We start from the raw sequence: 13,249 nt of genomic DNA, 5'->3' as shown, positions 1-13,249 counted from the left end.
CCATATTTCATTCTTTCTCATTGCCATGTAGTACTCCATTGTGTATATATACCACATCTTCTTGATCCACTCATCAGGTGATGGACATTTAGGCTCTTTCCATGTTTTGGCTATTGTTGACAGTGCTGCTATGAACATTGGGGTACATGTGCTCCTATGCATCAGCACTTCTGTATCTCTTGGGTAAATCCCTAGCAGTGCTATTGCTGGGACATAAGGGAGTTCTATGGATAGTTTTTTGAGGAACCTCCACACTGTTTTCCAGAGCGGCTGCACCAGTTTACATTGCCACCAACAGTGCAGGAGGGTGCCCGTCTCTCCACACCCTCGCCAGCATCTATAGTCTCTTGATTAGTTCCTTTTAGCCACTCTGACTGGCATGAGGTGGTATCTCAGTGTGGTTTAGATTTGTGTTTCCCTGATGATGAGTGATGTTGAGCATCATTTCATGTGCCTGTAGGCCATCTGGATGTCCTCTTTGGAGAAGTGTCTGTTTATGTCTTCTGCCCATTTCTTCACTGGGTTATTTGTTTTTTGGGTATGGAGTTTGGTGAGTTCCTTGTGGATTTTGGATACTAGCCCTTTATCTGATATGTCATTTGCAACTATATTTTCCCATTCCATCAGTTGCCCATTACTTTTCTTGATTGTTTCCTTTGCAGTGTCAAAGCTTTTTATCTTGATGAGGTCCCAAGAGTTCAGTTTTGCTTTCATTTCCCTTGCCTTTGGGGATGTGTAGAGTAGAAAATTGCTGTAGTTGAGGTCAAGGAGGTTTTTTCCTACTTTCTCCTCGAGGGTTTTGATGGTTTCCTCACATTCAGGTCCTTCAGCCATTTTGAGTTTATTTTTGTGTATGGTATAAGAAAGTGGTCTAGTTTCATTCTTCTGCATGTTGCTGTCCAGTTCTCCCAGCACCACCTGCTAAAGAGGCAGTCTTTTTTCAACTGGATACTCTTTCGTGCTTTGTCAAAAATTAATTGGCCATATATATGTGGGCCCAGGTCTGGATTCTCTATCCTATTCCATTGGTCTATGTGTCTGTTTTTGTGCCAATACCATACTGTCTTGATGATGACAGCTTTGTAGTCGAGGCTAAAGTCTGGGATTGTGATGCCTCCCGTTTTGGTTTTCTTCTTCAATATTTCTTTGGCTATTTGGGGTCTTTTGTGGTTCCATAAAATAATGATATTTTAAACCTTACCTTGTAATCCTTGCCCTGGTGTGAGGTACTTGGTTTGCTCAAAGGCCCTTACAACAGCTTGCCCTTTTAGGAGATTGGTAATTGAATCCACCTATTATAATAGCAGAGGTTTCTGAAAGTTACATACTTCTCATAAAATATAACATACATTTATAAAAATAAATCTTGTAAAATAGCTTTGTCTTAGAGCCACAATTATTTTTGAAATCTCATGATGTCTGCAAAAATCTACGTTTAAATAAAATGTTGGAATAAACTCACTGATAACACTTGCAATATTCCCTATTATCCCACCATACTTTCTATGTTCACTTTACAAAAGGAGATTTCCAGAGTTATTAAAAAAACTAAAAGTCATCATAATCCTTCTCAAAGTAGTAAAAGCTTCTACATTATGAATTTTTGTTAAGGATATATAAAATGTTTTAATTGAAAACACCAGGGATGACTTGGTGGTCCAGTTGGTTAAGCATCCGACTTCTGATTTTGGCTCAGGTCATGATCTCACATTCATGAGATTGAGCCCCACATTGCGCCTAGTGCTGACAACATGGAGCCTGCTTGGGATTTGGGATTCTCTCTCTCTCTGCCCCTTCCCTGCTTTCTTTCTCTCTCTCTCAAATGAACATTTAAAAAAATTTTTTTTAAATGCAAAACATTAACATAAGCACTCGGACAACCTTGTGCTCCTTAAAATTAGGAATAAAGTTAAGCAAGAAATGTCATGAAAAATCTGAAAAGAAATAAGTAATAAAAAGAATAATGTCTGTGTTTATAACTGTAACCTGAACCATGAAATACTGATAGTGACAACAATCCTTTAGGCTGGTTGGCTGTAGAGTCTTTATTCCCATACTAAATTGTGGAAACTGAGGGGAAGGGGGCAGAGGGACAGACTGAGGCCTTTCCATTCTCACTCCAAGCTCGTTTTACTCTGTCTACAGAAGGGACCTCTGACAGTGTGGTTTGTGGAAAAAAAGAAAAATCATACCTGGCTGAAAAGATGCTCGAGACAACTATGTATCTTGTCCTGTTTATCATGGGAAATGCGAACACTGAGGGGAAGCTCATCACCTAGATATAAAAAATAAATCTTACGTTTAACATGCTAAAATATTTTAATATAAATAAAACAAGAAAATAACCTTTATTCATGAGCTCTTTTCCCATCATGTTCTTCTGTTCAGACAGGGTCCCAAAAGATTTAATAGCAATTAGACTATCAGATGATTGCTCTCTGAAATGGAGGTGGAAGCAGAGTGCCTCACAGAAAAAAACCTTGTGTATCCCACGTCAATGATTCTGTCAAACTGTGCAGTTTTCTTCTTCTTTTTCTTTTATAGTTTATTGTGAACTTGGTTTCCATAAAACACCCAGTGTTCATCCCAACAAGTGTCCTCCTCCATGCCCATCACCCCCACCTCCCCTCTCCCCCTCCTTCATCAGCCCTCAGTTTGTTTTCAGTACTCAAGAGTCTCTCATGGCTTGCCTCCCTCTCTCTCCCCAATAATTTTTCCCCTTTCCTTCTCCCCACAGTCCTCTGTTAGGTTTCTCCTGTTATACCTATGAGTGGAAACACATGGTATCTGTTCTTCTCTGCCTGACTTATTTCGCTTGGACCCTCGAGGTCCATCTACGTTGCTACAAATGGCCAGATTTCATTTTTTCTCACTGCCATGTAGTGCTCTATTATATACGTAAACCACGTCTTCTTGATCCACTCATCAGTTGATGGACATTTAGGTTCTTTCCATGATTTGGCTATTGTTGAAAGTGCCGTTATGAACATTGGTCTATATGTGCCCCTATGCATCAGCACTTCTGTATCCCTTGGGTAAATCCCTAGCAGTGCTATTTCTGGGTCATAGGGGAGTTCTTTTGTTAATTTTTTGAGGAACCTCCACACTATTTTCCAGAGTGGCTTCACCAGTTTACATTCCCACCAACAATGTAGGAGGGTGTCAAATGGTGCTGTTTTCTAATGGTTAAATAGTTGAAATTAGGTGTGCATTTCAAAATTAAGATGTGCCCTAATTGGATGCAAAGTCTTTGTTTTTAACACGGCCCAAATAAGCTCTTTGTAGGATTTTTCTATCTCTCAGCATTTTCCTCACCCTTCCACTCCGTGCCACCCACCTCCAAGGCCAGTTCAGGAGCATCTACTGTCTCAAAAGTCCTCAGTTTCAAAGCCTTTCCCACCTCTTCACTCGATCAACACCTAAGGTTTTAGGACAACCCATTTCCAGTCCCTAGCATTCTTTATAGTACCATGATACTTCCTAAAATATAATTCAGATCAGAATTCATTTGTTTCTCACATCTCTTTTTAATTCACTGTTTGCCAGAGGCTTGAGATGTAGACTTTATCCAACACGTGGGACTGAAATGCAGTATGTGTGGCAGCCAAGAATGACTGTTAGAAGGTGAAAACTCAAGCCGATCATACAACTCAAGCCCTGGAACGTATCCCCCAGAGGATGAGCATCGGCCAGTGCGCGTGCCTCCTCGGCCGGACACACCTGAGTCCATCTCGTCGCTGTGGAAGTACGAGCTGCACTGGCTGCTGCAGATGCTGGTAAAGGAGGCGATGGAGTTCCTGTTGCTGTTGCAGTCGCTGGAAAGAAGGAGGCACATGTCATTTTTGGAGCACATCTGCCAGCTCTTATTAGATAAACGCATCATGCCACAGTTCTACTTACTGATAATGTCTAATGGAAAATTACGAGAAAGAGAAATTTTGTTCAACTCACATTAAAAAAAATTTTTTTTAATGTTTTGATTTTATTTTTGAGAGACAGCATGAGCAGGGGAGGGTCAGAGAGAGAGGGAGACACAGAATCTGAAGACAGGCTCCAAGCTTTGAGCTAGCTGTCAGCACAGAGCCCAACACAGGGCTGGAACCCATGAACTGTGAGATGGTGACCTGAGCCAAAGTCGGATGCTTAAATGACTGAGCCACCCAGGCGCCCCTCAACTCACATTTTATCTTACATTAAAAAATGATTGTCGATTCAGTCATACTTCAGAATGTCTTATGCTGTATAAGTTACTCCCAAACGAACTTTTTAAAATGGGAAGTTAGAAAACTAGGAGTCCAACTACGCTTCAAATTCTTCATCATCTATTTGACGCTAGATGATGAAGAATTTGCTATTTGATGCTAGATGATGATGCAGTTAAATTGCTAATAGCACAAGGTCCTGTTTCCTGATCTCTGCCTTTCAACTCTTTCTGTTAGCTTCAAATTTTAACTCATTAGTTGCACTCTGAGCTAACCCAAGAGAGGACCCGCACCTTGCCGCCATCTCAGAGCTCAGCACAAGCCGCCACCCCTGGAAAGTGCTTGGTAATAATGGTCAGTGTCCCAGGAAAGAATGATTAAAAGGTTGGTGTGTGAATATGGACACATTATAGATTTCAGAGAGAGTACAGGAGGCAAAATATATTTTTCCTCTCAGAATTGGCAAAAAGGACGAAATTAACTTTAAATTTACATTTAAAATTTCTATTTTAGCCTAGAGGGAGACTTTGAGGGTAATTTTAATTATCTGATAGCTAGAAATTGAGGTAAGAATGTATTTTTAGCTCTGTAATTTCCCACTGGAGAACAACCACAGGTGCCTATTAAATAGCCTACTGGTATACTTTGAAGCTAAAAGTAAATGAAATGGCAAAAGTGCTTAATCTGTGTTATATATTATTAAATCTCTTGGAATAATTAACTCTTACATACTCATTATAATTGTTTTCATGTAGAAATTGGGACAGTACAGTGGCTGAGAGCGAAAAACTGTGAGCCAGCAGGCTACCCAGTTTCACAGGCAAATTATATAACTCATGTGGTCTCAGCTTCCTTACATTTAAAATGGAGTTAATATGAGAATGTGCCACATAGGGTCGTGGTGGGAATTATGTGAAATCACCCTGTTTCCCCATGTGTCTGGTAAATATGTTTTCAATGTTAGCTATTAGTTTGTGCTAAACATCTCTTAGAATAGCTTTAGTAATACTTACTTAATATCTCTCATTGTAAAACACTGCATAATAAATAACAGCAAATAAGAGTTTTTGTCTTCGATTAAAGTAAGTAAGGCAGGAATGCTGGTTAGGACAGCTGTCACTGAGATGTCAGGTGACATAAGGATTGCAGGAACAAGCAATTCCAGTTAAGGAAGTTCACTGTAGATGCCATGCTGGAGAGTCTGCGAGGAGGATGAGGCAGACTTTGGAGGGAAGGGGTTATGTCTTGATTGTGTTTCTCCCTAAAATTCACAGCTAAAAGGCTGACAGTACCCAGGACTATGATCTTATTTGGAGGAGCATTTTCACAGACATAATAAAGTTATAATGTGGTCATTAAGGTGCGCCCTAATCCAATATGACTGATGTCCTTACAAGAAGAGGAAATGTGGACACTCAGAAACACGTGGAGGGAAAAGGACAGGAAGACACAGGAGAAGACGGCCATCTACAACCAAGGGATGAGACCTGGACCTGATCCTTCGTCCACAAACCTCAGAAAAGAAGGCCTCACTGACACCTTGTTCACAGACTTTCGGCCCCAGAACTGTCGGATAATAAATAAATAAACCACCCAGTCCTCAGTACTTTGGTACAACAGTCCTCCAAGATTATACAGAAAGGGCAGAAGATAGGGAAAAAAGACATAAAGCTGGTCATGGAGGTGAGCAGGTGAAATTAGTCCAATTAGCTTGGAACTTAGACAATAAGAAGCAAGGAGAGAAACCCAACAAGAAAATCTCCTATTCATTACCCAATAGTCCAGTAATCAGAAACAGATATCTGAAAAGAAAAGTTAATATAGGCTCGATTTGCTTATTTGCTATACATATTACGTACTCTGTCACAGAACTAGTCCCCCACGTTAGGGCCACAGAGCCAGAGAAAACAATGCTTTTTCCAAATTACTAAGATTATTAAAAACAAATAAACTGAAGGATCATGTGGGATCACCATGCTTTGTCTGGGGTAGATAAGAGCCTGCGGTGATTTTGTGAGGGTAATAAACAAAAATGACAATCAGAAGTTTTTTTCAAGACCTTTGTGGAAAATATGGAATCCCATCTGTGTCAGTGAGTTCAAGGAATTGATAAATTACCTGTAAGAGTCTCTATTGCTGACGGTGTCATGACCTGAATCTTCCTGCTCATCTCCAGCCATATTAAAACAGACTCTTTTGTTATTTCTTTCTCCCTTCTCGGTGTCACTGTCTGTCGGTCCTGTGCACTCTGATGTCTTACGTTCTAATTTAGGAGAATACGTTATGGAAGACAGAAGGCTGCAATGTGATATTAAAAAAAATAAGTGCATGTTTTCAAACTCGCTGCTACAGATAACCACCTTACTTGCTGAATATGATAGGCTTACCAATATTTTTAAGCTGTTTGTTTCATATAAAATAAATATTTGATTGCAAAAAAAAAAAAAAAAAACATCGTATGAGGCACCTGGGTGGCTCAGTCGCTTAAGCGTTGGACTTATGATTTCAGCTCAGGTCATGATCTCAGTTTGTGAGACTGTGCCCCATATCGGGCCTATGCTGACAGCATGGAGCCTGCTTGGGATTCTCTCTCCCTCCTTCCCTGCCCTTCCCCTGTGTGTGTGCGCAAGTGCTTGTGCGCTCTCTCTCTTGAATAAATAAATAAACTTAAAAAAAAAGGACCAAATGAAGTTCACTTTTTCTTCTCAGAATAAGTAATGGAAACAGCACACACTTTAGATTAGAAAACTATGTTCAAATCCCAGTTCTGCCAGTCACTATTTTTGTTACCACAGCAAAACTATGACAGTTCTCTTTGACATCTATGATATGGGAAAAATAAGAACTGGCCCATGATTCTGTGACAATGAACTGAGAATATATTCCAGTACATAATGGGTGTCACCCCTCTCCCCTAGCCATTATCACCACTATCACTACATGGAAAACTGTAAAGTGCTACTCAAATATTAAAATAAAGACTGAGTGTGCTAAAATATCATCCCTGGCTTACCCTAAGATATTAAATTCCGTCTACCCATCTACCCCTGCCTTCATCTTCTCCCAAGCTTCCTCCATTTGACAGAGAGAATATCATGTGGTCAATCCTTTCTCACTATTTATACAAGTGATAATGGCATAAGACATTAAACAGAGTCACACACAATATAAGGACAGGAGGCAGCAGAGGCTTCCCCCATATCATCCACAATCTAGTCACGATGACACATCATGAATCTACCCAAATGAAAAGTTCTCCCACTTGGCTCAAGGCCAACAATACAGCCTTCAGATTCTGAACTGGTATCATAGTTGATGTGTACTGTGAGCAGAATGGATCTGTCACTGGGGACTTGAGTGTCTGGCTGTAAAAGGTTTCTGTTAGTACTCACTCACAATTATACAAACATGGAATCAACCTTTGTTATCAAACAAAATGCTGTAAAACTTGCAAAATGAAATGAACCATATCTTAACAGAGGGGTCCTGCATGGCTTCTCTAGGCAACAATTATCTTCTCGTTAATGATGGCATTCTCTTCTAATCAGAGCACAAATGTATATATCTTCACACTCATCTTTCCATAGCAAGGTCATGGTTGTTTCATTTCAAGACTAAGAGAATGTCTTATACCTTTTATGGATAACCCACAGTGCCATACACTGAGCAAATATTTATTAAGGGAATTCTCTAATTACTTAGACACATCTACTGTACCATGCGTTGTTATTGGTGCTGTGCATACAGCAGTTTACAAAACAAAATCTACTATGGTCTGGAAAGAAACAGACCACAAACAAGTAAACTACGTAATGTGTCACATGGTGACAAATGTTAAGAAGGAAAATAAAGAAGGGAAAAAAGCTGGAGCTGAAATTTTAAATAGTGTAGTCAGGGAAGGTCTCACTGGGATTATGACATCTGAATAATATTTTGGCATCTTATAGTTTTTAGATACCAGTGAAAATCAGGGGGCTGGGTTACAATGCTCAAGGCCCTGCTAAAGCTATAAATTATCTTAAACAGAGTTTTCTTATTTGCAAAGATACTTTTATGTATTGGGAGACAGACGTGTATTTATTCACTCCTTCTACCCAAAAACATTAGATTAACTCCAATTACCCAAACCGTATACTGCACAGACAGATGAACTCTGAATACTAAAGAGGAAGGAGATGCAGGAGCTCTCCTTCTGCAAGGAGTACTCTGTGCTTTATGTATCTTTTAAATTAGAAGTCATGGGGCTGAGCATACTCGGGTTTTTTTAGTCATATGAATTATATCCACATATTTGTTTTTCATTTTAAACAGCTGCGGTGATGCTTGCACTGACCCTGTGGGAACAACTGTTAGGCTAACAAACAAATGATAGAAAACCAGTGTTTCTGACACCATGTTTTTGCATAAAATTTCTAGATTCTTAAAATAATAATGCATAATGCTTTAATATTTGTGCATATGGAAACAGTTTTCCTTAGTTTTTGCTCATTAAGCTACCTACTACAGGTCCTCAATTAAAGTCTTGAGCACGCCAATCTCCTTCTCATACCCTTGATGAATAAAGACTTCTGTATATAGTATCTTTCATCCACCTGTGTGTTTTTCTATTAAACTGAGACTTAAAATACCATCATCTTTATCATTTTCATCAGACCTACATTTGTTGACCTCTTATGCCAGTCACCATCCTAAATACTTAATAGCATTCATTCATTCAATCCTAAAACTCCCTTATGAAGTAGGTATATTACTGGGGCGCCTGGTGGCTGGCTCAGTTGGTTGAGCATCCAACTTCGGCTCAGGTCATGATCTCACAGTTTGTGGGTTTGAACCCTTAATCAGGTTCTATGCTGACAGCTCAGAGCCTGGAGCCGGCTTCAGATTCTGTCTCCCTGTCTCTCTGCCACTCCCCTGTTCATGCTCTGTCTCTCCCTTTCTCTCAAAAATAAATAAACATTAAAAAAATTGCAGTAGATATTACTATGATGATAATGACCCTCATTTTAGAGATGGAGTGAGGCACACTGTTATATACATATACTTTGCAAATTAGGAAGAACATCCCCTCCCTGTATATCATTTATACACACTGGAGGGAGGGAGGGGGTCATTAGTGCTGACCACCACATCCCACTCCTCCTGGGCACATGACTGGGTGTCCCCCCCAACCCTACAAGGGTAAGAATGACCATGTAACTTGTTTTCACCAGTATGGTGTAAGTGGAGGTGACATGAGACCCTTTTAGGTGCAAGCCTTAAAGCCAGTGTGCAGCCTACTTCACTCCCTTTTGCTGGTGTGACAATCCGAGTCACCCCTACTGATGGAGGCTCTGTCACCCTGAACTCTGAGAGAAGTCAATGTGGAGCAGAAACCCTGTGACCCAGATGGGCATGGGGAATGAACAAGAGAGAAACCATCTTGCTTTAAGTCTGTGAGGCTTTAGAGATTCGATAACACAAAACAACAACAAAAACAAAAAAACCCCAGTTGTGTAGAAAGGTGGGTATCCGGAAGAATGACATATGTGACTGGGACACAGGAGCATCTGCTTCATCCTGGGGAAGGAGGCGCAGCCTCTCTACAGAGCAGCCCTTAGCCTGACACCGGGGTGCCTAGAGGGCTAGCTGCAGGCCTCAGGAGCAGCGCGAACCAGGCAGAGGTTTGTCATGTTCCAGGATCAGAGAAAGACTAGAGCAGATGGAGCTCAGAGAAATGGGTTTGAAGAGGCTGACAGGGGCAGACTGTGGAGGGCTACACAGGCCACTGTGATGTAGTTGATACTATTTTAATGGCATTGCAATGCCATAAAATGGTTTTAAGCAAGGAACTGGCATAATTTACCCTTACAGATCCTTCTGGCATCTGCTGAATGTAGAATGCATGAGGGGGGACATAGCTGGAAACTCCTACAGTGGATACTAGTGAGGAGACAATGGTGACCCAGTCTAAGGTGATGGAGCAGATACATTCTAAGGTATGACTGACTGAGCTTGACAAGGTACTACAGGTGAAGGGGGAGGAAAGAGAACAATTAAAGGTAAGACCCAGATTCTGGCTTGCGGAACTGTAGACGTGGAGAATACCTGACTGAGAAGAGGGGAGACTGAGTCATAGTAGGTTTAGTATAAAGAAATCTAGAATTCAGTTTTGGAAACATCTTGAAGTTAGAGATTTAATGTGATATATCCCCGTGCTTCATAACCCACATCACAGAGGGATGGTGGGAATAAAATCAAACAGTGTGTATACTAATACAACTGTGCTAGAACATAAGCCCCTACAATACACGCTAGAGCTCATGAAGCTGTGCCCTCTTTTCATACATTTAACAGCACAATGCTAGGGAAAACCTCGAAGATAATCCCATTGTCGGCCCTACCATGCCTACCCGCTCGTTAGCCCAGCTCACTAAGGGTCGCACAACGGTGTTTGTTGATCATTCAGTCTGGGGCATCCACACCTGCAAAATGCAGTCTGTTCTCAGCTTTCCCATCCTCACTAGCCTCCAGGACTCCTTATTCATTCCCTCCCTGACAGAATACACAAACCCTGTATTTTAAAGTCCCATCGATGGTTTTGGATTATTCAGAGATTATCCATTACTTAGATCTCGTACCTAAGTGTCATCAATTAGAAAATAGCCTATGCAAGGGCAGAAGTATTTAGCTCCAATGAGACACAGAATTTTGAGTAAGTTCATAACGTCACCTTATTTCATGTTTATAGACAACAAATGTGTCTCTGGCCCCATCTTTGGGTCTGACTGAAGGAGAAGCATCGAGTGGGGTGTCTATGTGTTGGAGGAAATCTTATTTCTAGGAGAAGGTTGCCAAGTGGCAGGGTAAGTAGACAAGCTCAGTACCAGACCCTTTCACAGGAATGAATGATTTCCAGAAAGGCCATCAATGAGATGCTGTGAGGCAGTTCCTCTTAAAACCTGGCAGAGTGTCCGAGATCTGCTTCTCCACTCTGCAGAGGCATCTCTGTCTGACCAAGAATAATTACTACATGGTGAGAAAACTGTTTGGTAACTAGCTTTTCAAATAATTTGTCAAGCTCAACTGCACTGCAGTGTCTCTGAATGGGGCAACAGGGATTCCAGGCAGTTGGACAACCGCACTGTTTTAAAGTGATTATGTTGCACATTGAATTATGTGGGACATATTTATATTTAGAATTAAATTATATGGTGCACATAGAGAAGACCAAGGAAGTTTCTCAAATCACTTACTCGTTTCATGTCATTTTCCTAATAAACATGCACAGTAAGGTAAAGGCTTTAGAATAACAGAGTGGGAAAAATCTTAAGTAAAAATAGGTAATTATTTTAAGTAGTTTTGGTTAATAAAAAGAGCCTAACTTCTTTCTTCAACTAGTGCTTTAGATATAAAGCCTTTTAAGCCAAGTAAAGGGAGCCCTTTGGCTCTAACCACTTTTTAAAAATGTATCTAACATTAGCTAAACTTAAAAAAAAAAGTCAGTACATTCACAAAGACAGATGAAGTCTGGACAACTACCAGGAAGTGCTGAGTAGTCAAAGCATTAGAGGCCCGGTCTCCAAGGTGTTGTCCGCATAGGCACGTCAGTACTCTTGCCATTGGTGAAGGACTCACGTGAAAAGCAGGAATAATCACTCTTGGCCTAACTGGCAGTGTGGGATTGGTCTAGATGTACTTCTAAGATCCCTCTGAGAGATAGGACACATGATTTGGTGCCACTATTGCCTTATTAACAAAGACTCTTACTCTGTGCATTTCCTAAATACTTTAGGGGGGAAAACCAGTTTCTAAAATATAACATATCATATAATAAAATTCCATTTATTAGATAAAGCAAAATATAATGCCCAAAGATATTAACTTATGTGTCATGTAAGTGATTCTCACACAATCCAAAGAATTATACCCTTGCCTAAGAATAGCCACCCGTTATCCTCGCAACCCCAAACTATTTAATTCATCTGTGAATGGGACAGTCACAATACAATACACTGATGTTATAAGCAATTTTTTAAAACTAGTGTATTAGACACAAGGAAGCAGAATTTCCAGTCTAAATTAACTGGAATTAATTAACTCGTAAAAATGTCAGAACAAAGTAGCAAAGTAAATAGTAACTATCTAAGTATAACCTTAGAAATATGATGCATCTCAGACTTTAAGATACAAAACAGATGACCATAAGGGAAGGGAAACAAAAATAATATAGAAACAGGGAGGGGGACAAAAACATAAGAGCCTCTTAAATATGGAGAACAAACAAGGGGTTACTGGAGGGTTGTGGAGGGGAGATGAGCTAAATGGGTAAGGGGCATTAAGGAATCTACTCCTGAAATCACTGTTGCACTATATGCTAACTAACTTGGATGTAAAAAATAATAATAAAAAAGAAACATGATGCATTTCATATGGTGATCGTGATCTCTAAATTTCAAATATATATAAAATGAGATCATGTCAATTAAGATTATATTAGTATAATGTCCTATTACAAAAAAAGGCTTAGAATAAGTTCTAAATATTTTATGTCACAACTGAATTATCCAAGGATGTGTGGGATAATGTGTGGAGGGATTAAACAATACACACCCAGTAGCAATCTAAATCTGTAACTTTATAAAATGAGCACAATAAGAAGAGGATAGTGGTGTCTACACTATTTCCAGATTCTACCAACTTCAGATACACTGAGCAATTTCAACTCCTTGAAGGATGAGCAAGTACGACGTTAGACAATGTGCTGATGATTTTCTGTATTAATTTTTATAATTTTAATCACAAACTTGTAATGTGTTATTATTCTTCGTCCTGTTTAACACACGACAAAGCAAGCTATCACAAAGCTCATGTTGTTTTGACTATACAAAGTTGTCCTGACTAGCTGTGAAGCAGTATCAAACAGCATGATGTGGCAAATCATCCCACAGAGTGGAGGCAATTGTCCAACCATCAAATTTTAAAATAAAATTTGGAGTTGACCTCTTTGGAAAAGTTTTTATTTTTTTTTTAATTTTTAATGTTTATTTATATTTTGAGAGAGAGAGAGA

At 39.8% G+C, this 13,249-nt stretch overlaps 1 protein-coding gene across 1 annotated transcript in view; it reads right to left on the bottom strand.

Annotated features, from left to right (window-relative positions):
- Positions 1-13,249, bottom strand: part of PREX2 (phosphatidylinositol-3,4,5-trisphosphate dependent Rac exchange factor 2) — a 299,116-nt gene that overhangs the window by 104,218 nt on the left and 181,649 nt on the right. Inside the window, exons 26-29 of the mRNA XM_029923458.1 lie at positions 6,321-6,500; positions 3,721-3,815; positions 2,193-2,275; positions 1,202-1,292 (exon numbers count right to left, since the gene is read on the bottom strand). Of these exons, the coding sequence (XP_029779318.1) occupies positions 1,202-1,292; positions 2,193-2,275; positions 3,721-3,815; positions 6,321-6,500 (449 nt within the window). The remainder of the gene's footprint in view (positions 1-1,201; positions 1,293-2,192; positions 2,276-3,720; positions 3,816-6,320; positions 6,501-13,249) is intronic.

Source organism: Suricata suricatta, chromosome 15 (genome assembly GCF_006229205.1).
Source record: "Suricata suricatta isolate VVHF042 chromosome 15, meerkat_22Aug2017_6uvM2_HiC, whole genome shotgun sequence".
In the NCBI taxonomy this organism is placed as follows: Eukaryota; Metazoa; Chordata; class Mammalia; order Carnivora; family Herpestidae; genus Suricata; species Suricata suricatta.
This window is presented reverse-complemented; position numbering and strand designations above follow the sequence as displayed.